We start from the raw sequence: 26,881 nt of genomic DNA on the forward strand, positions 1-26,881 counted from the left end.
CAAACTTTGATGTACATCACTCGGGCCGCACTGATGAGTCTTCCTGACGATCTCGTCAGTTTCAGTCATCTCAGTAATCCGACTCAGGCGACTGGCACAAAGAGGCCATGAAATTTGAATCTTTACTTCCCCAAAAAATGCAGTCAGTTACAAAATAACTTCTACCATGGTTGCAATATACGACACGACCAAAATCAGTTCCTTTAAAAGGACAATTTTTTTTTCTTTTAAATATTCAGTTTGGGCGAAAACTCTGAGATAATCCATAAAGAAAAAAAAAGTCACTGAACAAGATGAAAATATAAATAACTTTTATTTCCAAGTGGCATAAAAAAAAAGTCTTTTTTTTTTTTACAAGGTAAGCAGACAGTCAACATAAACATCAGAGCAGATCTTTACCTCAGCTCTCTGGACTCTATTTTGGATTTGGATCGATTTCTTTTCAACAAAACAAAAGATCATCTCTGAACTGCCACTGAGGTACAGACAATTTCCAATAAGCACTGCTTTGCAAATCATTGATCACTAATGTCAGGAATGCACTTAAAGTTGTCCGTGTTAAAGTAGAGCCTCGATGACAAGACCTGTACGGACTGTTGACATTTTTTCCATCTTTAAATGAAGTTAACTCAAAACTTAAACTCGTCATCGTTTATCGTTACAAAAGTCCCCACCCCCGGACCGAAGCCCACCCCGCAGCCCAATCACTGCTTCTGCTGCATGGCTTCTTTTCGCGCAGCGTCTTGCAGCAGCTGAGTGTCCACTTCATCTGCCGGCAGCTGAACATATCGGACCACCGATCCACGGATGAAACAGTTTTTCACAGACAGCTGGAGCACATTAAAACATGGCAGAGTTTGATGTCAAGACGATGAAAAACAGCTTCAAAAAACACAGAATCGTCCTGTACGTCCACAATGCTTTCGATAGACAACTGATGACAGAATTGCTGAGGCATTGTATGTGCCACGCATATTTGTGTCAAGAGGTTTCATTTGTACTTCAATTAAACTTTAATGAATAGCAGTAGTCGCAAGAAATCCGTAATTTTTGTGCATTTGCTTTGTGTTGATGTGATTAAGACAAGGTTTATTGTGGCAACCCTCTCGTTTTCTCAAACTGGGCAAATTGCACATTTGCCATTTTGTATATATAAGACTGATTTGTAAATATATAGGTTTCCATGGACCTCCAAATGTGCAGGTGTGTGGATTGATGTAGACAAACTTCACTAGATTCAGGAGAATCTATTATCTTTGACGGGGGATGTTTGACACATTAATGTAAGAAAGCGCTTATCAGTAAATGCCATACCATTAGAAAATGTCAAGATACACAAAGTTAGTTTAAATGTCACATTTTTAAAAGCAGATAACCATGAAACAGCCGAGGACAACCTGGCCAACAATCATCAGGTGGGAGAAATTTCTCCTCTGGAATTTTCTGGAAGAGATGTGACTAAAAAAAATAAATAATAATGGCTTAGTTATGCAATATTATGGAAAACCTCCTTTTTTCTTAGGGACAATGTAGCTTTATTAGCCAGCACTATAACATTTGCTTTTCTGTTGCAACACGGTTAAAGTGATGGTTCGGAGTAGATTCACCCTAGGGTCATTTGAACCGTGACATCCAGCCAAGTAGCCCACCCGCAGTTTTTCCGATATTGGCTGAACATCAGCCGAGTTACTGAGTTATCCCGAATAGCTTAGTACAAGCGCTAATGGAACCTGGCAGTATCTCCAAAATTACCACACTAAAATCACATACCATGACACCAAACTTCTACAGTAGTACAAATATGGTCTGTACTCACAAAACGATGCATTTGGAAGTTTGTACATAGTCCAGGAGTTTATTATTATCAACACAAGCCTAATAGCTTCTCTGCTGCTAAAGCTGCGTCGACGTCACTTCCTTGATCTGGGAGCTTCAATGTAAGATGAGGGTTGATCTACTACTGTAGACAACAAAGCAAGGCTGCTCAATTTCTCCATTGATAAAATAAATTCACAACTCTACAACATAAAAATTCATGTAGAATATAGCATATACTTTGTTGTCTAAAGTAGTAGATCAACCCTCATCTTACATTGAAGCTCCCAGATCAAGGAAGTGACGTTTTGTGAGTACAGACCATATTTGTACTACTGTAGAAGTTTGGTGTCATGGCATGTGATTTTAGTGTGGTAATTTTGGAGATACTGCCAGGGTCCATTAGCGCTTGTACTAAGCTATTCGGGATAACTCAGTAACTCAGCTGATGTTCAGCCAATATCGGAAAAACTTTGAGTGGGCTACTTGGCTGGATGTCACTGTTCAAATGACCCTAGGGTGAATCTACTCCGAACCATCACTTTAAGGACTGTTCTTCAGTCTGCCGTGCTCTGGCTTGTTTGATAAAGTTGGAGAGAAAGGAGCCCAGGGTTTACAAGCAATCCTTAAAGCAACATTTAGGTTAAGACTGACATGTTGGCAGAAAGCTGGATGAGAGGTGCCGGGCAGTGAAACTTACCATGTGTGGATATTTCTCTGGGTCTGTGACACTGATGTCTGTCAACTTAATGTTCAGGTACTGAAACACACAAAGGATGGTGACTTCTGATTATTCAATTAAATAAATACATTTTTAAAAAATGGACAATAATGTGATATCTGAAAGGCTTTGTTTTAAACAATGGTGAATAAATCTGTATTTCAAACCTGGTCAACGGAATGAAGAGTTCCGCAGATGCTGAAACATAGATGTGGGGATAGAAATGACCACAGGATTTGATGGATATTCATGTTACAATACACTGCAATAAAATAACATTTTTATATTGGATAAACTCCTAAGCTCTACAACGTCCATTCACATTGCATTTCTGATACAGTTTCATATAGGGACACCTCTCTATTTAATTCAACGACAAAAAAAAAATAAAAATAAAAATTTTAGTTGACTTCAGTGTAACGTTAATTCAAAGCTTCGGTGTAAAAACAAAAACAAAAACAAAAAAATCACTTGTTACCACCATCCACATTACACTGCTTCAAGCAGCAAGCACGCTTTATTTAGCAAATAATCATCGGACATCGCAGTAAAAATATTATTACGCTCCGTGGTTAAATTGTAAAAACTCACCTCAAGTCGTTTTTGAGCTCCACCACCACGTCTTTCCCCACCAGCGACTTGAAAAACGAGTAGAAAAGCTGAGAAACACAACGACACGCTAACGTTATTGTTAGCAGCGGGCTATGAGGGAGGTTTGCCGATAGCCAGCAAACTATACACCACACAATGCAATACACCTAACTCTAAGTAAATCACAGACTGTCTTATTAAATCTTTAATGTAAACTATAAAACATATTCATGTGTTCGAACAGATTTCTTACCATTATTGCGGTGGCTTTCTTGTGATACTGCGTCTGCCGTTGATGACGTATCAACCCTCGGCGCACGTTGCTGTGACGTACATGGGTGCAATACCGGCCCCCTCAGCGAGAGGGAACTATATGCATTTTCAATGTTCACATTTTGAAAGAGGCATGATCTTTGCACCATTTGAGGTTTGTAGGTTTACTGGAGTTTGTTTGATGAATGTTGTTCCCGAAAAACATTACATGATAACTGTAAGATGAAGAACCTAAAATAAAGCCTGTGAGATGAAACTTGCTGGATGTCTTTAATCTATGTTCAACTCACCACATATAGTCACATACCAGAAAAGTGAATATTTTTTCTTACAGGTCAACATTGGAAGAGGGACACTCAATATTATCGTGGAAAGGCTTGTTAAACCAGGGCATTCCAGGAAAATCCTTAAACACTCAGGAAAATGATCAGGAAAGCCTACAAATAGGTACTCAGTTAAGGAGCAATGTGGTCCAGCACAAAAATATGCCATGTTTTTGTCATATGCATTCAGATTATATCAAAGTGTAGAGGACATACCCTGTTCTTACAAGCTTACCATGTGTGTAAACAAAGGATAACTGATTCACTCTTCCTTGAAATGATTGGTTTCAGGACCCAAAAGGGTCTGTTGTCAACTGGACCCCTTCATCACGGATATCTTAATGTAAATGTTACATCAAATTCAGTTTATCAAAGAATACTTTGAATATAATCAACTGGAATGAGTCGTTGAAGCATGCAATTCTTCAGGGAAGCAGCAGATGGAAGCACATGACCTAGTATTGTTGTACTTGACTGGTGTCCAAAGCTGTTTTGTCAGGCTCACAGGCACAGAACATGACATGCTGTTCAAAAAAAACCACAAAGTCGAATCAAGCTTTCAAATTCGAATTTATTTCTGCAATTATTGTACATACAAAGGCAAACATGTCAATGTTTGCGCAAGATAATACTGTGCGGTAAACATTCATCGGCCACAGTATAGTGTAAAACTTCATGAAAGCGTAGACCATTTTCTTACCTTATTTATAATGCTAGCTTAGCAGACATCAGATATAATATGTGTCTCTCGTGCTTATGTAACCATAAAGGAGCGATGTGAAGGATTTAGTGATATCTGGTGGCAATTTTTTAAATTGCAACCAACTGAGTATCACCTAGATAAACCTGAACATGTTGGTGAAAGTATGGCGCTCTCAACAAATCTGAGACTAGAAACAGAGGAAAACTGCTAACCGTCTTTATACTTTCGACTTTCAAAAAAACAGAAGTATTTCCCAAAGTGCAGACAAATGAGTTGCCACTCTTCAGTGGTACACAGTGATAATCTTTACTGGCTAGCTTGACTTTGTATATTTCATGTTTTGGGCATGTTGGGCAGGAAGCTGTTCTGTCAATGCCAACTGTGGCTGTATCTGGATCTCAGTTCATAGGACGGCCTGTCTTGGGAACATCTGGATGCACTAAAGAAAGAAAAATAATTTGCATCATCATATATATTAAATCACTCAGGAAATCTGAGAGCGTTACTTACTATCTTTGTGAGGCTGTGGCTGCCCAGGTCTTGCTGGCAGTCTGTGTTTGATAGGGAGCTCAGAGCTGTCTCTGTAGTCTCTGGGTTTGGGGGTCTGGGGCTCCGGTCGGGACTTGGCAGGCAATGGAGGCCGGTTTTGTGCCATCCCACTATCCGAACGGGAGGGCACCACCGGCTTCTTGAATGTTGATGGGGTCAGGTTGATGGGTGTTGGAGCCTGAGGTTTGTTCTCAGAGCAGGTGAAGGAGCGGTTACGTGGGGTGGGCACTGGGGGGCGATCAGTGTCTCCATCTGCTACTTTGGAGGAAGCTAATTGTGATTCTGTGGGTGTAAGATGGTCTGTCTGTGGATGATCTTGGTCTTTAGACCGGCTGTGTGCTTTTCCCATTGAACCATACAGCGGATTGTCAAACATCTCTGACACCTTTTCATCCTCACCCCTTGCAAACAAAAGATCACACAGTAAGGATTTAATATCACTTCCCAAAACTCGAAATCAGAAAAACTAGGACTGATTCCTACATTTTATATTACTTGTATTTTATTGTAGAAAGTATGAACTCAGGTATATATGATGTTTTTTCTTGTCCACTTAAGTTTAATTTGGCAATATGCATCAATTCTTGCATTTCAGGCCTTCAACACATTTCCAAAAAACAGTTGAAGTATGGGCAATTTAAGATAAGTAATATGGTAAAACAAAATAATGATGTCATTTTAAACAGGTGGTGTCAACAGGTAAGTATGATTTTGAGCAGAAGTAGTATCCACAAAATGAGTGGAAGGAACAAAGATGGACAGAGGATCTCTGGTGTCAAAACAAATGCACTAGAAAAACATTGAAATGGGTAAAAACAATGTTCCTGAAGTAGAATTTAGCAGGGATTTGCATATTTCTCCTATTGATGATGTCATGAAACAATTCAAGGAAAGGGCAAGGCGGAAGCTATGCCGGACACTAAGAATCTTTGATCACTTAGACAGCTACGCTATAGGAACCCTCATTAATCAATAGCTGAAATAACTTTATGGTCAAGGGATTACTCAGGTGAATCTTTGTTAAGCACCACAATACAGAGTTACATCCACCAATGCAACTTTGCCTTCTGTAAACTTTGTCCAGAGGCAGCGTCAGCTTCTCTGGGCTCAAAGGCATTTGATATGGAGCATCAGTGGAAATGTGTATTTTGGTCAAACCAAGCAGTATTCCAAGTATTCCAGTAATCTTTCTTTTTTAGAAGAAATGGAAGAAATTTACATCCAGACTGTTATCAGCAACGAGTCTGAAAGCCAGACTCTTTTATGGTATGGGGTTGTATCAGTGCCCTCGGCAAAGCTTATTCTCACTTGGGTGATGGCAGCATTAATATGGAATATATTAGTTCACTGACATTTCAAAGTAACATATGCTGCATTTTGTACGGCATCTTTTCCAGGGAAATCCATACGTTTTTCTGCAGGACATTGCAAAACTATGTTTCGCACACATTAGAAGGGTAGGGCTAAAGGACAAGAAGGTACGGGTACTGGACTGGCCTGCCTGCAGTTCTGATATGTCTCTAATAGAGAATCTGTGGAGAGTTTTGAAATGAAAAAAGAGTGACAATGATGACTCCATATTGTTTCACACCTTAAGGCGTGTTTGCAGTAAGAATGAAAAGAAAAGTAACCTGAATTCTTCATGCACTGGTGTCTTTGGTGCCAGAAAATCTTTTAAGATTTGTGAGAAAGAACAGCAGCATTACAAAGTCCTAAAAGCTTATTTTGGAATGTAGTGCAGTCCAGAAATGCAAAAATTGATATATGCTAATGACTTCTTGTATTTTCTGTTTGTTTGCATTTTCCATATCATCTCAACTTTTTCTGTATTGAATCATATCAGCAATAAAACAAACCTGTAGTTAATTTGCATTAAAAACTGTCACTTACGTGGAAAGTTTTCCTGTTTGACTGCGTGTGCCCAAATCATAAGCAGCCTTTTTAGGATCTTTGCCCCCTTGCCCCACAATGGGGATAGTTCGCGGTGGGATGCTGTAACTCCAGCCTTTATCTATCGCATTCCCACTTTTGAATGACACTCCCATGTAATTCGGGTTAGAAATATCATGTGCCTGTGCGATGGAAGACCTGTTAATTGAAAGACAGAAAAAATAATTACCTCTTGGAATCAAGTTTGAGATGTGATTTGCATTACAATAATGTGAAAAATATCTTACTTGTTGGGATCTCCAGCTTTGCCTTTTGAGGGGACGGAGTCATCCTTTTCGATTTTGATGAAATCTGAAAGAGTAGAAGAATGAGACAAGATGTTTTAAGAAATAAAAAAGGTCTTCAACTTGTAATTTCTGAGATGATCTCCAGCCTCACCATATAACTTTTCTGTGGGTTTGCCCTCTGAGGTGCGTAACTGGATGCCACCTGTCAATGTGCCGGTCTTTTCTCCGTGGTGAGTCAGTGTGATCTGAAACTCCCTGTAGCAGAACTGGGCAGCCCGCAGAGCAACACAGCCCTCTCCTTTGAGAATAACACATCGGCTGACTGTAAGTACGACTCAGCTCAACGAAAAACTGTACAACGCGCATGAGAGCTCCTTACCGTACGACTCGTCGCAGTCTGTCGATTTTACACAGATGAGGATGTGCTGGTCCAAGAGGTACTCGGGGTCAGAGATGATGGGGATGAGCTTGGAAAGAAAGATGAAAGGCAATGAAGTGAACGATTGATAGTTGCCGGAAAAAAATCATCTTTCACTCTGAGTACTGAAAACTAATTTTACCTCAACCTGGTTGCCAAACCAAACTTTTATGGAGCCGTCAGATTGTTCTGTGTTTTCTCCTTCTGAAGTCTTCATAGTTTCTGTTGGAAATATTTGTTTAAATTATATTTTCCCATTTAGAGAAGAATCCAAAAAACATGCGGGCCAACAAAAAGACAAAACATACTCGTCAAGCAACTTGAATGGAATTCAATGAAGAACTTTGTTTTCGATTTTGTCGCCAAGATGGCCAAACAGTTCATGATTTGTATTCCACCTTGAGATGCTTTGTTTGGATCTGAAAATGAACAAAGAAAACATCAGACAACAGTTTTGAGGCAACTTATGTATGCTTGACTCCGACTGGTGACCTTACCGTGCTTTGAGACAAACTGCGAAGCGACTCCCACTTCAAATGAGGCGAAAACTGGCGAGTGGTCACTTGTCATGATGTCATTAGTGCAACCTGCGAGTGAAACAGTTTGGCTAAATGGGAGTTTTATTGTCAAAAAACGAAATTAAACTATGTTTTCCACATGATTTCTACACAGGAAAAGCTCTGTTCTAACCAAAGTATAATGTCTGAACGTGCTCTGTCTGAACAGCTCTGTTTTAACCAAAGTACAATGTCTGAACGTGCTCTGTCTGAACAGCTCTGTTTTAACCAAAGTACAATGTCTGAATGTGCTCTGTCTGAACAGCTCTGTTTTAACCAAAGTACAATGTCTGAACGTGCTCTGTCTGAACAGCTCTGTTTTAACCAAAGTACAATGTCTGAACGTGCTTGCTCAAGTGAGCAGTGTAGAATAAACTCAAATGGCACACATTCAATGCAACAGTGGGCAAAACAGTGAGAACAAGCCGATATACGTTCTATATTTCACATTACTTAAAGTGGCCACTGTTTGCTTTGATGACAGCTTTGCATACTACACAGCGCCAGCTTTTTGAGGGCCTTGGTTTTGGTTGAGTTTTGGTTATAGTGACAGATGTGCAGTGTTGTGCAAGCGCAGACATCAGAAGAGCTAGTTCAAAGATCTGTTTACACTGATAAAACTGAAAAAAATTAATGCTCAAAGTTCGCCGTTTGAAATTCAGTCTCAAAATGAACGGGTTCACGTTCATTTCTCAGTTTTTTATTACTTCCTTTGGAATGTCCTCTTTATTTGGTACACAGTGTTAAAAAGTGCCATGAAGTACTGGAACATTGGCCCCATGGCCATCTGAGCAACATGCACATCTCTGCATTTATCTGTTTTATTACTAACCATCAAAATACTAGAAATTCAAACTGTAATAACAAAAAATAAAGCTTGTGGTGCAACGAAAGCATATTAGCCAGCAGGGGCCCAGTGACACGTTTCAGTCTCACAATAAACATCACACTAACATAAGGTCATTTCAGAGGTGAGTAAAATAAAAAAATAAAAAACAATTGCAGCTTTAATAATTACTATCAACAGCTAAATATCATATTTGTAAAAGACACGAAAACAGAACAGGAGCTGTGTGACAAAATCTGGTGTGGGAGCATGACAGCAGATAAAATCATACTGATGGGCAGTGCAGGACACAGATGTAGACAGAGTCTATAAATGTTTGTGGCCAAGGCCAAAACAGATTTTCAATTTACATCATCTGACTTTTCTGCTGTGCTAAGACATCTATTACATCCCTCATATTAAGCTAGCTGGCCTCATTCTCTTTTTCTTTACTTCCTTATAGTGCTCTTCCAAAAATTAATTTTGTATGTGTCGGTTTCTGTGCACAGTTCTACACGTGTCTTTAATTGTCCTAATGCAGTTTTGTTAGTTGTATATACGATATTCCTAGGTCTTTTGATTGGAGCCCTTTGTGGAACTGCTCATTCACTGAATGCTTTAGATTTCCAGTGGATTTCTACGTCACATGAGAGGAAATGATCGTGATCTTTATCGCCACCCAACTTCAAGATCATACCTTGCTGCATTTGCTGTTGTGAAACTCTTGCGCTTGATTTCTGCTTTGCTTTTAACAGCAAATTCTCATCAGTAGCTGTACCATTCACTTAACATAAGAAAGAAATGAGCTGAGAAAGTTTGTCTAATGTTGTATATCCTTACAAGGAAATCTGACTTCTGGCAGTATTAATTTTTTTCCAAGTCAAAAGTTGGAAATTCCAGTTTCTCACGTATTGTTCAATTGAACACAGCATTATATTAGAGTAAAAATGAAATTGTAAAATCAGTATTAATCAGTATTGTGGGTTTATGGAGCTGATACGAGATGGAGGAAGTTCAACATGATTTTTGACCAGTATTTGAAGTGGCCAGCTTGTCATTATCGTACTCTGTCTGTACGTGTTTTGATAACCAGTACAGGATCATTACAAATTGTCTTTGGTTGAACTCCAGACAAAGGAAATGTATTTGAGAACAGAATTGAGAGTCAAGTACTATTCTACCAGTCTGGTGGGTTGTAGTCTGAGCTCTTGGGCTATTTACTTAGGCTATTTATATGCTCTTACGCTATTTATATGCTCTCTCATACAAAAATATTGTGCTGAGAGAAGGGTGGAGTATAGAAAGTGGGTTACTTACTCCACGCCTTGAAATAAGCTGATCTAAAAAAAATCTATGAATTCATGGTTACAAAAGAAGACGGACTATCTCTGTGGTATTTTGACTCAAACATGGCACAGACATTTCACTAAGGCCTACTGAAATTGTTTCAACTTGTAAAAAAAGGGTATATAACATTTTTCCTTTGATCCATGAAGATTAATAAGTCTACAAAATGTAGATAACTTTAAACTGAAAGATTTTGTGAGTGTTGTCACGCAAACCATGAAACGCTGTGCTGAGGGTTTCACTCATGAGAAATGGAACACTAAAAATCCCTTCAGGAAATGATCATTAGATTTATAAGTATTGCCAGAGGATAACACCTCAGATAAGAGCCCACATCAATCCTAACCCAGAGTTAAAGTCAAAGACATATCTAAACATTAACTGTTGGTGAGACCATGAATAGACAAAGAAATCCCTCTTGAGGTAGACAAATAAGAGAAGAACAGCTTGGACCAAGAAAAGCAAGAAATTAACATTGAATCCGAGGAAATCTGGACCTTGGTAAGGTGAGACTTCATCTTCTAGCTGCTGTGAGTGGCAGAGACAAGACATGAGTTATGTCCGCTGCTGAGCATAGAGGCGTTAAGGTGTGGAGTGGCTTTGTTGGTGTGTTGAAGCTATTCTCGTTCAGGTCACAGCTGAAGGCAACACTGAAGCAGCATGGCAACCACAACATCCTGTAGCAACAAACCGTCCCATTTGGTTTGCACTTAATGGGGCCACCATTTTTCAACAGGACAGTTACCAAAAGTATTTGACCAACAAAAAGAGCGAAGCAGTGCTACATCCACACTCATCCAATCAAAATCAAAGTGAGATGTGAGATGTTTGGGATGTGGAAAGGTGAGCATAAGCAACGCACTGGTCCTGTGCATATTCATTCATAATTTAGTGATGCGTTGATATGTTGACCTATATGAATTGATTGGTCTGGCTTAGCCCAACTAATACTGGATTCCAAAATGCATAGCTAAATGCAAACAATAGCTAAATATTTAATTTTTAGAATATTTTACACTTCTCAATCTAACCCTATACCAAAAGCCTAAACTAAAAGACAAGACAATACAATCATTTGAAAGTAAAGGAAGTGAAACAGCCAAATATGGTCTGTTTCTTTTAATTGGAATTAATTTAGTATTTGCTTCTGAAAAATAAAGCACCAACAATTAACAGCTGGGAACTACTCACCGTATGCTTGGCAGACGACATGAACCAGTGGGTATGACTTCCGCAAGACGCGATCACACCATGAGGGTAAGTTGTATTTTGTCTGCAAATTGAATTTGTCATAAGTGCATAAAATACTGAAAGAGTAACAGTTTTCATAGTCCAAGCTGCAATGCACTTTAAAAAATAAAGAACGGCTGAAAGTTTTGGAACTTCTGCTGGTGAATAGTGTGGTGTGTGACGGATGAGCTGACAAAAATAAGCAACATTCTTGCGGGCCTGAATCCAATCCAGAGATCAAATGTTCACCTGAACTCTGACCTGGATATCTTAAACCAAGAAAGCCAGATGAGGTCTATGTTCAGTGATGTAGCTGCTTCTTCTGTGTGTGCATTACAGGGCAGGACAGGAACAGACATCTGACTAAACAGAGGCTTACCCCTGTGGCTTTGGCCTTTGTGTAGGCATACTTCTCTCTTGTGTCTCTCTCAAACCGGTATGTGGGTGCAAATGTAATTTCCTCTTCATCTACATAAAAAAAAAAAAAAGAAAACACTTTTTTTATAATGACAAAAAATTAGTACAATATGTCTGGATTATTTGTGTTTTCCAAAGCTCACCAAAATGCAGGAAGACCTTTCCATCATTCCTCTCCATGTTGAGCTGGTCTTTATAAAGGAGTTCCTGGTACTGCTGCTGTTTGATCTTTGTCACAATGTTCTCAGCTTCCTGTAAAGGGAAACAGTCACTTTTCATGACTAAATGTTAGCAGCTGAGAGACCAGACACCTGACAACCAGCATGCCTCATTTATACACCAGGCACTTTGCTTCAGCACTGCTGGATCTCTAACTTCAAGGGAAAATGTTACAAGACAATAACAAACTAACTACACAGTCTCATTCTTTGGATGATTTGTAAGGAAAATTCTCATTAACTTACTGAAGATGGAAGTTCAACACGGTAGTTCAAGTCTCCAAGCCAGAAGAGGTGCGTGAAGCGAAGTGTGATGTCAAAGGGGTTGAGTTTTTTATCTCCGAGATTCAGAAATCGCAGGATGTTGGTGTAATTCTGATTCCGCCTGCAATTACAGCAAAAATGGTTTCAGAGACAGGAGCACAATGGAGTAAATAACTTGAATAATAGAATTGACGCATTCGGATTAAATTGGTTATGCTTTCCATAGAAAGGCAGTGCGCAGACACACACACAAACACACACAAACAAAAGTTAAGAAACAGGACTTGACAACTTGACTTCATTCTGGCATATTACCAGCAGAATGTAGTTTGGCATTGTCTTGCTAAAATATGCAAGGCCTTCCCTAGAAGAGAAATAATATCTCTCCCCAAAACCTGTTTATTTAATTGGACATAGATACTACCTCTTCACAGATGTATAAGTTATCCATATCATTGAAGCAGAGGTTTTTGCAGAAGGGAAGTTGGTATTTCCCAATCAAAGTGGGAGTTTTTCAATCGCAAGACGTGAATGGCAAATTGGACTTGAAGATTGTGTATGCTGTGAACATGAATGTCATTAGTGCTGAGCCTCAGAAGCCTCAGAAGAGACTGTGGGGGAACACAAAACACGAGTCTTAATGGACTGCTTTTCACTATCAATTCTGGAGACGTTTTGCTGTCTGAAAATAGAAACAGAAAGATATGCAAAATACACCAGCTTTCTTGGGAATTCAGCTGTATTAGATGCAGTACACGAGAACAGAGACAGACTCTGTGTTGCTGCCATGCTGTGGTACAGCTTGATTTCTTAAGATGCGAACAAGCTCTTCCCTCATTCAGTTAAAACATTTTTGTGGCAGAAATTTGTATTTCAGTTTTTGAATTTGTGACAGTATTCTTAATTTCTACAACTTTCACTTAAGCACCACACAAAATTACAACTACATTCTCTATATAATTATGCAAAGACTTTGTCCATGATAGAAAAACTTATTTTCCGGGAAGAAGTAGTTCCTGGGCAAATAGTGATGCTAGCCAAACATTCATGTCTTGAAGAACATCCTTTGATAAAACATTTTTTTTTAAACTCTCACTTTGATCAACAAAGTAGAGCTTATTCTGCTCTTCCAAAAAAAAAAACCTTACTCATCCCATCATGTGCTTAAATCACTATAAGTTTACAACATTTGAGTTGTTTTAGATGATGAGAATTCACTCTTTTCCTATCCTCGTTTCTAGCAGCTTCCCTTAGAATTCCTTCCGGATTCTCAAAACAGGGAGCATTCGGACTGCTGCCCACTGCAGGTACGACACTGAAAATACTTCACAAAACCTAAACAAACTAAACTAAACAAAAAAAAAGGTACATGTCTTTGAATGAGTGTGCAAGGCAGTGTTTCTGGTTCCCCTTCATCAACAGTTGTTGTTGTTTGCTTTTGACTTTGCTTGGTTGAGTTTCTGAACTTGAATTTGTGGATGTAGTGGCAGACAATATTCTCTGACAAATGTTTTTCAAAGGAGTTCCTGATTCCATGAAACCGGGATTCACACCACTGATTTTTTCCTGCCACGTCCCTCTTTTCCCAACAAGGCAAGCTAACGCTAACAAAAGCAGGAACAAAACAGCGAGTAAAACAATGACGAAGTGAGTGATCTAGCACTGGCTGGAAATTCAAAGGCACATCAAATCTTTGCAGAAAAATGTGTCTTCTCTTTAACAAGCAGTGCACACATACATGGGGGTAAGAGGAAAAATAGATAAACCACTAAATATGAACCATGGCCATGATAGAGAAAAAAAAATCAATTGGCCTTTTTGACAAAAAATATAATTTAGGTGGAGAACTTTACATTTACATGTTTGGGCAACAGTTTAATAATTTAAATAACTATATTTTCTATTCATGTACTCAGCATGTTTTAGGCTATTTACTATGTTATTTGAGAGGGTAAGTATATCCATTGTATCCTGTAGTCAGTATATTTCAATGCACAGTTAAGTTGAGCTATGGTTGTAGCCAGGCCACAACTAGGCCATTTAATTGACTACTCTCCTTGTCCCAGTATACATGCATGGAGAGGGAATTGATTTATTGACTGCAGTGTGTCCATCTCCACTACGATACATGTCAATATGCCCCCTTTTCAGCTTGTTAGTATTGAACTTTTCTGTTTGACAAAGCAATTGACAAAAAAATTTAGCTGGGGACAAATTGGTTCCATGTCGAGTGGTGAATTGGACATCTTTGCAGCTCTGCACATTTTATACACACTGTATTTTTAACTTATTTTTACAAATGAGAGGTATGCTTTCCTTTTCTGTTGTTACAGGCTTCTTTTTCAGTGAACTGCAGAGCATGCACTGAGTGCCCAGGCCAGTTTTGATCGAATTTAACAGAGGTGCTCATCTTCCAGCTACATTCTCTGAATTAATCAGATTTCAGTCATGCTAAGGTGTTTACATGAATTTTCGGTGTTGAAAGGGCAAGCACAATAATCTGACATTTTTCTTTATTCATGTAAATGCTCTGACTATGGCAAAGAGCTGCACAGGTGAGCTAGTGAGTGGTTTTACATAAATGCAGCCAACATCAAAAGACTGTTTTTATGCTATTTTTGTAATTGCTATTTAGAAAAGTATCCAAATAAGATCACCTTAATTTGGCATGCAGTTGTGTTATTATACAGTTCATAAGAGGACAAAGCAGGAGAGAAGCAAACAGTTGTTAAAGGATCACCCAGGGCTCAAATATTTATTATTATATAATATCATTAGCAGTATCATCAAAGTAAATGTTTGTAGAAATTGGAGAGATATCACTGTATTGCCATCTGGTCTAAAAGAGATGGAACATTTTTGGTCTCATCTTCCAGCTCTAACACAGAGCTACTTTCTTCATAAGGACATTTTAAATCTTGCTAATTAAGCCTTGGGTATTTGGAAAGGTCAAACTGAGTAATGAAAAAAAAGATGTTAATGTTGTTGATGCTTGTAACTACTGGATATATGCTGGCTGAAAGACTGATACCAATGAACTGGAAGGATGCAGATAAACTGAAAGAGGCTTCAAATATTCCTAGAAATGATTGTTAGTGAAGGGGCCGCATCCCATCTAACTGAACAACAGCTGTGGAAAAAAAATATAATGGATGTTGTTTGTAAATATTCTCACCTTTTCCAGAACTCAAAGACAAAAACCTGTGGCAATGTAAACGGGCTATATTTGCCATCTTATGGCTCTAAACATACTGTATATTTATATCATATATAAACGTAGACCTTGATCCACACTTCTGCTGAATCTTCGTCTCATTCAGTTACACATGGTCCCTCCTACCCCACCCCCAACCCCCCTTTTCTACTTTAGTTTCTTTATTGTTCAGTGTACCTAATTTACCGTATTGTGCTTCACTGAATTTAGGCACATGTGTCTGTATATAAATGTAGTACTGCGTCTCCTTTTTCTATTTGTTGAAAAACAATAAATTTCAAGTGATTAAGAAAGTATTAAATGAAATAGCTTTCTAATTCTGAAATCACAAAAGAGCATTGTTGTTCCTGTGGTTTTGTATGCATAATAAAGAAAAATGTAAAGATGTACATTCTTTTAACTGACACAAGAAATGTAAACACCAAATCTTTTGCACTTCACTTTTTTTCAAAGGGAACCTGTGCAAGTGAATGAATTAAAAGGTCCGCTATAGAACGCTTAAAATTTCAAACAAAGTTATACTTCTACAAATTACTTGTGCTAAAATTACTCAATATCTGTGAGTAATAAAGCAAAATCCCGATATAAGGCAGTTATTGTTAATCACTGAGAGAATTACTGTCGGTGAATGAGTAAACAAAGGTGTAATGTTTGACGTTAAATCGCAATCATAGTGGGCATAACCATAGTTATATAACCTTAGAGGTAATCCTTCAGGGAAAAATGCCCCTATATACTGCAGTCATGGTGCTATGAATGCACCCAGGCAATTAAAGGACAACAAATATAGGATTTTGAAAAGTATTGGGGACATCCTTAAAGTTACCCCCTTAGTTATATCCATATATAACGTAATACTTGATGCTACAGGAAGTGTAAGCTGCTCCTCACCTGAGCTTCTTCTCGCTTCCAGAGGTCAAGTGACTGTTGACGAAGCCAAAAGATGTTCCGTTGAACATGAAAGACACTCCTACTGCTCCCTTGTTTCCTGCAAACAAATCAATAGTCCCAGATTGTGCTAGTGTTCATGTGGAGCTTTATGACAGCTCATTCTATGCCTTGTGTAAATATGGGACCACTTACCCAAAGTGTTTGCAATCCCCGTCTTCACACTGTCTGAGAAAACATGGGAAATCCTGTTTTCGTGCTCAGGCTTGGCCAGGATCACAATCCGAATGCTCCACAGGGTGTGAATCGCCACCTGGATGTTTGGAGATGTCCTTTATGATGCAGTTTTGCTTTGCACTAAAATTTTGCCTTTGCTTTGTCACTTTGTCACAAGTACTTACTTGTTTAAAGCTAATGTTTGTGATGTTCCTCAGGACACCTTTCACTGTCTCAGCCCAGTCCCTCTCACCCAAAGGATCCTCTTGACTCCCTATCACATAAAGATCGTGTGGGATGTGATCTGCCGTGTCGTCTTGTGTCTTGCCTTGGCCCTTACACTGAAACCAGGAGTCAATGTTTTGTGGAGGCCCAGCATTTCCTGTGGGTTTGAGGATCAGTTTTTATACCATCAGTCCATCCAAATGTATTCAATAGCTGAATATCATATTTTTGTTACCCATGTTCCAGGTGCCAACAAACACTGTGATCATGTCTGGTTCAGGTTTTTCCGAGTGCTTGTTCTTCATTTGTTGAAGCAGCTGACAGAAGCCTTCTCTTTTCTGAAGTTACAGCAAAAAAAAAGATCAGATCTTAAAAACTGAACAAGAATTAGGACAAACTTCATGAACAGATCTGTATCCCAAACACAACTGGCATTAGATTGAATACGATGATTACCTTTGTGTCATCAAACACAAACTCCTTTTTCAAAATCTTCTCTTTCTGCGTCTCTGCCACGATTGTAAGTTTGGCATGCATCTTCTGGGATTTTACCAACTGTAGGACTGAGGAATAATGACAGAACTCTTAAAGCTGTTGTAAAGCAAGAATAAGAGTAATACTAGCAGCACTATGAGACAGTTAGATACAGAGATGAGATGAGTGAAAAGTCTACATGCTAGCATGCTTACAGTGACAATGTCAACAAGCTTGGTTTGAGTGTGAGGGTCAAAACACAAAGAGACCCAACCAGAGCAAAGAACCGCGGCGAGTCTGAAGTGCAGCAGCCTATATCTGTTTGATGTGAACACTTCAGCCTGGGTCAGTAACATGTTCCTTTGACCCAAGAAGAAGGTAAGTTCATTAATTAATTGGCATGACAGATATAAGGCAGAGGGTTGGCTTTGGGACCGGGCAGCGGGTGACTGGGTCTGACCTGGGTATTGTCGGTGGACTCCTCTGGCAAACGAACATATAGTTGCAGGTGGGAATAAAATAAGGGTATGCACAGATCCATATGACCTCATTGGTGACTGTTTTCTTGGCCTGATTTATTTAAAAAAAAAAAATTCTGAGTTCATTGAAAATTCTTTATTTAATTTTATTGTGGCTTATAAACTCCCTTGGTTTAATAGAACCCGCAGGTCCTTGTTTTTGCAGTCTTTTGGATTTATTACTTTTTGTACTTTTGACTATTAATTGACAAATGCTGCCACATTGGCAGGTACAGTATGGTGTTTTAGCACAGTACTCCCAACAGCTAATGAGAAAGTTACGAGACGACACCCAGTTGCATTCAACGTACATCCTGTCTTATCTCATGGTGGAAGCATTAGAAACCTTTCAACATATAAACAACTGAGCTGCTTTTATTAAAATGAGTGAATAGCCATTGTGTAACTCTGTATATAGTCTTCCTTAAGACTACATCCAGCCCTATCTCAAGGCAATTTATGTGACTATCATGAGACAAAATGTATTGATTTGTATTCTTGGACACTGACATGAAGAAGGCAGAAAGGGGCCAAAGAGTCCGCATATGGAGGCTGTGTGGTCTGGGGTAGGACAGAATACAAGGAATTGCTTCCAAGAGATTCTTGTTAGTTAACTATGTGGACTTGGATTTTTTTTAAACTCTATTTGGTTTTACATCATTACATTCATTTTCACAATTTGATTGTTCAAGTTTAGGAAAATGGTTAGGGTTAGGTTAAGGCAGGGGTCGGCAACCTTTAACACTCAAAGAGCCATTTGGACCCGGTTTCCACAGAAAAGAAAACACTGGGAGCCGCAAATACTTTTCGACATCTAAAAGAAGACATTATTTTTCTACCTTTACGCTTTGTATAAACAATTATAGTGTGTTGTTTACGAAATCCATGAAGTGCTACAGAGAAAAGGAAATTTTATTTATGTAATGAACACATTTTGAACATTTTGAACTCTTAAAAAAATGAAAATAAAAAAAAAACAAGCCGAGTTAAATGCAAATGAATCTGCCCAGGCATCATTAAATGTTCTATTTTCTTCAGATCGTTTTTCCTACATTTCTCCATACTTGGTCTATCTGGGGTTGAAAGTCTCGATAAATGCACAGCGTTTTGGCGGGCATATACTGGCTTCCGGCGAGTGTGACGAATATTTTGAGCGATGAAAAAAAAAATATATAATTCTATTTTAATATTTCAAGATCACAATAATATTCCAATTTAGAACTACAATAAAACAAACTAACACAAATAAAATACACTTCAATTGGATACTTTTTAATTTATTTTCCCAAGTCACACAGAGCAGCAGCATAAAGATGAAAGAGCCGCGGGTTGTATAACCCTGTGTTAGGGGGACCTTCATGGCATGAAATATGTTTCACATCTTTATTTTACAATGTTCTTGGGGAATTTATCCTGCCCCATCTGAAAATTAGATAAAACAATGTAAAGTGATTTGTATTTTAAGCCAGTGATAACTGTGTGACTGGTTTTGTACATCCCATTTTGTGCAGTGTGTTGAATATATTCTTCAAATGTTCTGAATTTTTTTACATGCAACCAATCAACAGTGACTTCTTTAAATTTAGAGTTGGTGAGTAACAATTTAGCAGTTCACACTATATTAAACTAAGCTGCAGTGCAAGATAGTTAATTTATTGGGTTGAGATAGAAAATGACAGCTCTAAAACTGGTCTAATACGTCATCTGTTGAACAATCTGAGCACAAAGTTAGAAAGAAGCAATCTTTTTTTATTTTTGTGTGACTGAATACCAGTCTGCAGATGCAGTTGATATGTGACGTAAGAAAAATTCTATGTATTCTAGTGTTTTTGTCAGCAACTAGCTGATCGATACTAAACTTGCATTGACATCCACTGAAAGACTAAGGCTTTTGGGATCACTTAAATTGATCATCATGGTGAAAGAGACAGTCAGGAGTATTCTCGGGATCATTTAATGGCAAAAAGTGAATAAAAATCAGATTTAGTAAACTGGATGAGTTGACTATTGCTTGAATAGCATTACTAAGATAACATACTAATGAATCAGATAATAGATTCCTTACTTTTATTGTGAACAAAGTATTTGTCTTCAGGCCCATCTTTTGATTTCTTTAAGTAGAGCTTTCCACTTTCAACATCCACTTTCAGGAACATTTTTGTGGAAATACCAAGAGATTCTTGCTTGACCTGCCAATAAAAGAGGAATCTCATCAGATTAAACAGCAATCCTCAAGATAATGGATCTCTTTTTTTGTTGTTGTTCTCATTGCTGTGTTATATGATAACAAATAAAGGGAAGCACCTCAAATATAACAACTGGTATGATAGAGTTCCTGTGCCCTCCGTCATATCCAACTGACTCAAAAACAGAACCTTTTGCCTGAAAAAAAGAAATACAGAAGTGATTTGTCTTCCGTTGCTAAGATCATCTCTTGGTAGGACAGAAAACTACATAACCAAAGAACAAGAACAAGGACTGGTACTTTACCTTTTCCTCTATTGAGTAAAGTAGTTTTGTTAGCTGCTCAAGCCTGTAGGATACGAATTGACCTGAATTAACAAAAATCTGAAAATAAAAAAGAGAATACATAATGAGATGAGTATTTTTCATTTGTGTTGATAAAGCTACAAAAGAATCAAGGTTGAAACCAACTTGTTTTGAATACGGGCCAATCCCAGGGGACAGCTGCTGATCCAATGCTCTATGAAGGATCTCCAGAGATGGAAGGATTCGGGTAACTTCACTGCCAAGCAAAGATATCAGAACTTGGTCAAATCTTACACACAAAACACTCTGAATAAAATCAAATATCTAATCTAATACCTGTTTAGATTTTTGCAGACTGCCATGAGTAGCTTCTTCAGGCCAGGCAGGTTAGGGTTACCGTTCTGTGCTTGCTCAGCATCTAAGCAGATTGAGGTCCTGAAGTACTCTTGGATGGCCATTTGATGCTCCTCTGATAATCTGTAAATATAACATATTAGGAAATTAAAGGGATGTTCCAGTTTCTTTTTAATTGGAACTGTGTGAGATTCTTACAATCAATGGACATTGGTCAGAGTGCTCTCTGTTTGGAGAATCAGGGAGCAATTCTGACAGGGGGAAGCTAAACTAAGACGTACTCAAAATGGGGCCATAAAGAACATTTTCACCGTCTAAAACAACTCAGGCCTCAAAAGTTTCATAGTGGCTTGAGTAAACAATATCTATTATCAGTTTTCATTATTTTCTCAACCGAACAATGTCCATGTTGCCAGGCATCACTGCATGCTCTGCTATGTGTCCTGCTACTGATCACCTAATTCATCAGTTGTTTCTTACTGCTGGGCATTACTTTTGCATAGATTTAAAAGATGATAAGTGTATGTGCTTTTCCAGGCTTTTCACTCATTTTTATCATTTCGTAGTTTGTATTTTGGGATTGAGTCACAGCTGATTAGCAGCAGTATAGCAGGGCAGCAACCGTGCCAGCAATGAAGAGTACGAACCTGGATGTTCTTTGGTTAAGAAAACAGTGACAAAGTAAACAACTATCTGATGCAAAACTAGGGTTGTGTAAAATTCACTTTATAACCCTCTTTGAGGTTTGAGATTTTTCAGATCCATTTTTCCTTGGCCTGGTTCTTAGTAGGGCTTAGCTCCCATGTCTGTATTCCTCAAAGATTCTCTGACTGCTGTCTACTGCAGAGAAGATACTGAGTAGTCAAAAGTACTTTTCACAATCTCATAAAAAAAGAGAGCAAGAAATAAAAGAAAAAAACATTTAGCTGATTCTGTTGGTACGTTAGAGGGATGATAACAGCAAGATGTGGACTGGCTCAATGGTGGCCATAGTTACAACTTGTGATGCAGTTTATTAGAAATATGACCGTACATGGACAAGTCCATGTGCTGCAGTCTCATCTGATAGGTTTCTGACAGAGACTTGCTGGCTTGCTCAGAAGTCTTAGATTCACATTCTTTTCCATCAGCTGTGAAGTTCCTGGGTGGAAGGCGTGGTGGATGATTGTTGGATTCTGCAATACAAAGACATATGGGAGCTTTAAGATTTCTTAAACAGGCAATTCATTGTGCTTTCAGTTATGACCACTCATTTAATGAAGAGGATGTTTTTCACCTTGTTCCTCGTCTATCTCCTCCTCCCTCTGGACAGGGCACTGAAGATGTGTGACCAAACCCATGTTGGGACCGTAATACGCCTCTACCAGCTCAGGTAGCATAGTGAAGAACCTAATTGGAACTCCCTCAGATGCCTACAGAGCAGATCACAGCAGAAACATAATTTTTTCCAAATCTCTTTGAAGAGAAGAAGAAAAGAAGAAAAGAAATTTCAATGTGTTCCTGTTGTTCTAAAAGAGCTATTTTGATATTCTGTTACAAAACGACATGACATGACCTTATGATGTTATTTCCTGTATGACACGAGATATATTTAGTCTGTTTGCTATGTCTGTAGCTGCAGTTCTATCATCTGTTGAGTTATCTGTTGAGTTGAGTTAGTTGCCTCATCATTTTCTATACATCATTTCAAATAATGCACCTGATGGTGTTGAATGAAATCCTCCCCTTGTTTACAGAAATCATTCAAACACTAATGGATCATTGGCCTTTATCTTTTACAGTTATGTGGAAAAAGTACAATGTTGCTGCCCATCAATCTGGGAAGGTTTATAAGGCCATTTCTAAACTATTTAGAAACCATCATCCAACAGTATATACAAAAGTGGAAAACATTAGAAACAGTTTCTAATCTTCCCAGAAGATGACATCCCAGCAAGTTCACCCCAAGGTCAGACCGTGCAATGCTCAAAGAAACTGCAAAAAACCCAAGAGCTACATTTCAGACTGTATAGGCCTCAGCATGTTTAAATGTTGATGAAAAAGAACGAACAAATATGGCTTGTTTGGAAGGGTTGCCAGGATAAAACCTTTTCTCTCTAAAAAAAAAACATGGGCACAGCTCAGGTTTGCAAAGTTGCAGCTGAACAAATCACAAGACTTCTGGAACAATGTCCTTTGGATAGACAAGACCAAAGTGAAGATGTTTGGTCATAATGCACAGCAGCACGTTTGGAGAAAACCCAACACAGCATATCAGCACAAAAACCTCATAGCAGCTGTGAACTGATGGATGGTTGAGGATTTGGGCTTGTTAAATCTAGGTTAAAATTTGGTCATGCAACAGAACATTGGTCCCAAACACAGCAGCAAATCTTTGTTTCCTGTCCAAAGCTCTACAGCTTTGTTTAGTCAACACTTTTACTCTGAAGCTAAGAGATGTTGGGCCTTTAAAGTGGTCCAGCTCAGTGATGTAATTGTTTTTGTCATTATTCTTGTAATAAAGAAAGCCAGTTTTCTAACGCAGCAGCACCAAGCAAAGAAACCTTTGCATATGTCTGATAAGGAGGAACATGATGAGCAGAAGTATAATTATATCAAATACTGACAGCAATTATTGTGCGTATTTAGAGGAACTGCTGACTGTACCTCACACATTTTCAGATTTTTGCTTTGGAGTTTCTGTTCAACTGGTAATCTTTACATTTTTTATTATTTAAATACACCATGAGTACCCGTCATTGAGAAAGTGACGAAACAAAGCTCTTGAGACTGTTGGCAAAGAAACTCTACTTTCTGTACTTCTTATAAATTGAACCATTCAAGCTTTGGCTTTCAATTTACCTTAATATTATATTATGCTTCATATCTTGAAACAATAGTGCCCAATTATTTTCCTGTGTATTCTCAAACGCAAGCAATTTGCCAACATGCAGGTGAATTTCATGTTTTCTGTCTTTCACGACTTGGATACATGGAATGGTGACATATTTAAGCCAATACAGGTCATCCGCAGACTGAGGTTGCCTATGCTTTTATCCATGCCAGCAAAATTATTTTTGGCCTAAGTCACATCAGCGTTTAGCCGAGGAAACTACACTTGCCTCTCAGTCGGGAACTAATACAAAACATAAGAAGGTATAAGTCCACTGCATTCAATGATACTTCACATTAGATGATATATGTATTACAATACGGATGTCAATTGAAAAATACACAGCATGGTCCTAATAGATGTATTTGTGGCATATCTATCTCTTGAAACTTTAAAGATGGTGATTTTTAAAAATGTATAATGTATGATCCCTTTGTATGAGACTGTTCTCTGCCTGTATTTTCTTTTCCTCTTACTTTGCTTAGTGTTAGACATTTCTAAGCATCAAGGCTTTGGCGTAATCCACTCCTTCCTAACCTTTACAATAGCAGGGGAATGCCTAACCTTTCACTTATTGCTAGAGCTAACCCTAAAAGCAAGTTTTAACCTTCAGAAAGCAGTCTGAACCTGTGGGGACCAAATAGAAGTCCTTATATGTTGGTGTACAGTCAGTTTATGGTATAAAAACAAATAGCCAGACATTTACACAGAGCTAAGAGACCACAGATAACAAGTGGAAGTCTGCTCTCCTACTGCATTCAAGATTCAACATTCTGTTTACTTATTGTTATGCAACCAGACTGTATTCTGCAATTATGAATATTTTTATGCTAATCACAAGGGAAACAAATATGACATCTCATTCAACCAATGCTGCAGTTTCGTTTCTCCACACTTTGAACTAAATCGTCAACCTCTAAAAGACCTCATAAAAAATACTACATCTGATAAAAAAGTGTCCAGGAGTTAAAGGTGGGGTAGGGGATCTTTTTCTGGAACATTTTTTTACATATTGCTTGAAATACTCTTCACACCCCCATTGCAACCAATTAATTAAAAGTTTTGACATTAATATGAAAAGTTTTAGTGGCCTCTAGAACGTACAATCTAGGAAAAACACTATCCAATCATACTGAACGGACCGTTCACAATGATTGGATTCTGATGCCGTCTATCAAACTGCAATCTGCTCCTCCCTCCCCCTCCTTCCCCCTGTGCGCGTACCCTGCTCCGTGAACGAATTACGCGTCCAGAAGCTTGGCAGGAAGCTAAACTAGAGCTAGCTTGGCTAGCACCTAGCATTATTAAACGTATAGTTAGCATAAACTAAATACTAAATACTAAATACGGCAACGATCGATGCTTGCTGTCAGAACAGCGCTCGTGCACCTCCGTGCTCGTGCACGTTCATGTACTCTAGAGGCGTGCCTTCGGGGGGAAAGTGAAGAAAAGGGTTGGGACTTTTTACCGGTGTATTTTCAAAATGCAGCTTCGCTGGACTCAAAATCCAGGATCTCCTACCCTACCTTTAAACGGCTTGATTTGGGATGTAATCATGTAAAATCTGGCAATACAGCACCTTCTCCCATGATTGTACAGAGCTGTGGGTCTGTTGATTTAATCTATTTAGCCTAATCAACAGTAGATTTGTGTATATATACAAATGTAAACCTCATCTCAGTCTAAATACGGGGCACTTTTAGTGATGATTAGAGCTACAGCTACAGTCATAGCTGTGTAAAAATAGCTGAATGAATGCATTTACCTTCTCTGATGTTATTAGAGACATACTTGAATAGTATAACAAATATAACTCATTTTAAACTGAATAATGATTGCTTTTTTCAAACTGTCTACGCACCTGAACAGAGAGCTTCTTGTCCTCATTTGGCAGGATTCTGTATGTGTAGACACAGTTCTGGTATCTGTGGTTAGGAATAAAATGCAAATGTCTATATCTGGGAAATTACATGTACAGCAGGAGAGGTAGAAATACATGTTAGCAAGGGCTTTCAACATGTTGAATATGCAACCAAAACAGTCTTTGTGGCATTTGAAAAGAAGATTATTTACTTAAAAAGTGTGCAAAGGAGTGGCATAGAGGGCAAAGAGTGGTGCTTTGTGGCAGGACAGAATGGAAATAAAGGGGAACTAGTTTTGGGTTGCAGTGTGCAAAAAAAAAAGTGATATGAAACAGTGAAAGTCAGAAGGGGAGTTTTAACTTTTAATTCATGTTACTTTAATGATGCGCACCAAAAGACATAGGCTCAAACAACCATATATTATTTACTTAGTTAGGATCAACAGTTCATGAACAAGGACAACAAGGTCCCAGAATCATAATCATCTTTATGAAAACGTTAAAATCAACTGCCTGCTACATACACCATATAAATATATATACATATTTGAATATAATTAACTTACAAAACACAGAGTGCATACGCTCCTTGTATGGACTCACTGTCCCGGATAAGGAAGCTTCCATCTCTTGCTGCCTTGGAGAGTAAATTCTCAGCTGTGGATCGAGTTATATTGCCATGGTACCAAGGCTGATAACTTGACATCCTGTTTCTCACCCAAGTGTCCAAATTGAAGTATGTTGCATCTGCCTTAAAAAAAAAACTTACTCCGACACACCAACGTAGACCTGGTTTTTCTATTTTTTGGCTGTTTTCATCTTCTCATGTTGCGTACTTGAAGTTCTTTCTTTCACTTGATCATCCTCTGCCTTCTTAAACTGTAAAAGGAAGCTGCTACTAGCTCTACTCTGAACTTCCTCATTTGAGCAGTTACAGAGAGGAGGGCCCTGGTGCCTCCACTCTGCCTGCTGTATCACAGATCCCCAGAGCTGTAAAATGGAAATGCAGACTTTGGCTTGCACAGGAGCAGTCTTCATCGCATTTTTCTTATGATTAACAAACACATATAGTTCTGTAGATTGTGTACACTTATTTGTTAATGTGCACTGTTCAGAAAGTAGTGTTGTCATGTATAAAAAAATGAACTAAAAGAAGTGTAAATGGGAAGTAAGAGTAAACGAAAAACTGGAAAAAGGTACTTAGTTGTTGCATTGAACGAGTTTAAGCTCACAATACAAGAAGCTTCATTTGGTTTTCAGTTGCATTTTTTAACTCTCAAATTATCTTTGGCCTTTGACTGACAATAAAACAAGCACACATATTTATCCAGAGGCTCTTG

At 38.4% G+C, this 26,881-nt stretch overlaps 2 protein-coding genes across 2 annotated transcripts; both read right to left on the minus strand.

Annotated features, from left to right (window-relative positions):
• Nucleotides 1-296: 296 nt before the first annotated feature.
• Nucleotides 297-3,454, minus strand: smx5. The gene is made up of 5 exons (XM_075486217.1): nucleotides 3,381-3,454; nucleotides 3,128-3,195; nucleotides 2,704-2,734; nucleotides 2,516-2,575; nucleotides 297-830 (listed from the first exon to the last, which is right to left on the minus strand). Exons 1-5 carry the CDS (start codon nucleotides 3,381-3,383, stop codon nucleotides 705-707), a joined length of 288 nt encoding a protein of 95 aa, XP_075342332.1. The 5' UTR covers nucleotides 3,384-3,454; the 3' UTR covers nucleotides 297-704.
• An 831-nt stretch (nucleotides 3,455-4,285) lies between these two features.
• On the minus strand, nucleotides 4,286-26,460 carry inpp5d (inositol polyphosphate-5-phosphatase D). Its single transcript, XM_075484839.1, has 27 exons — nucleotides 26,108-26,460; nucleotides 25,542-25,605; nucleotides 22,085-22,220; nucleotides 21,842-21,983; nucleotides 20,791-20,931; nucleotides 20,620-20,710; nucleotides 20,455-20,532; nucleotides 20,269-20,346; nucleotides 20,030-20,153; nucleotides 17,429-17,535; nucleotides 17,208-17,310; nucleotides 16,933-17,129; nucleotides 16,727-16,844; nucleotides 16,535-16,631; nucleotides 12,412-12,550; nucleotides 12,091-12,199; nucleotides 11,910-11,998; nucleotides 11,492-11,573; nucleotides 8,068-8,157; nucleotides 7,879-7,989; nucleotides 7,713-7,792; nucleotides 7,532-7,619; nucleotides 7,304-7,450; nucleotides 7,153-7,216; nucleotides 6,866-7,063; nucleotides 4,937-5,376; nucleotides 4,286-4,865 (listed from the first exon to the last, which is right to left on the minus strand). Exons 1-27 carry the CDS (start codon nucleotides 26,245-26,247, stop codon nucleotides 4,825-4,827), a joined length of 3,294 nt encoding a protein of 1,097 aa, XP_075340954.1. The 5' UTR covers nucleotides 26,248-26,460; the 3' UTR covers nucleotides 4,286-4,824.
• Nucleotides 26,461-26,881: the final 421 nt, after the last annotated feature.

This window comes from Odontesthes bonariensis, chromosome 15 (assembly GCF_027942865.1).
Source record: "Odontesthes bonariensis isolate fOdoBon6 chromosome 15, fOdoBon6.hap1, whole genome shotgun sequence".
In the NCBI taxonomy this organism is placed as follows: domain Eukaryota; kingdom Metazoa; phylum Chordata; class Actinopteri; order Atheriniformes; family Atherinopsidae; genus Odontesthes; species Odontesthes bonariensis.

What these genes read in the sequence shown, in the direction of transcription:
- smx5 (XM_075486217.1), bottom strand. An exon ending in CTCTTCATTCCGTTGACCAG is followed by an intron (nt 2,576 to 2,703) that starts GTTTGAAATACA and finishes TGTGTGTTTCAG; the next exon opens with TACCTGAACATTAAGTTGAC. An exon ending in CAGAGAAATATCCACACATG is followed by an intron (nt 831 to 2,515) that starts GTAAGTTTCACT and finishes AATGTGCTCCAG; the next exon opens with CTGTCTGTGAAAAACTGTTT.
- inpp5d (XM_075484839.1), bottom strand. Translation starts at nt 26,247, where the DNA reads ATGTCAAGTTATCAGCCTTGGTACCATGGCAATATAACTCGATCCACA. An exon ending in GTCTGCAAAAATCTAAACAG is followed by an intron (nt 20,711 to 20,790) that starts GTATTAGATTAG and finishes TTTGCTTGGCAG; the next exon opens with TGAAGTTACCCGAATCCTTC. An exon ending in GCCACAGCCTCACAAAGATA is followed by an intron (nt 4,866 to 4,936) that starts GTAAGTAACGCT and finishes TTCTTTCTTTAG; the next exon opens with TGCATCCAGATGTTCCCAAG.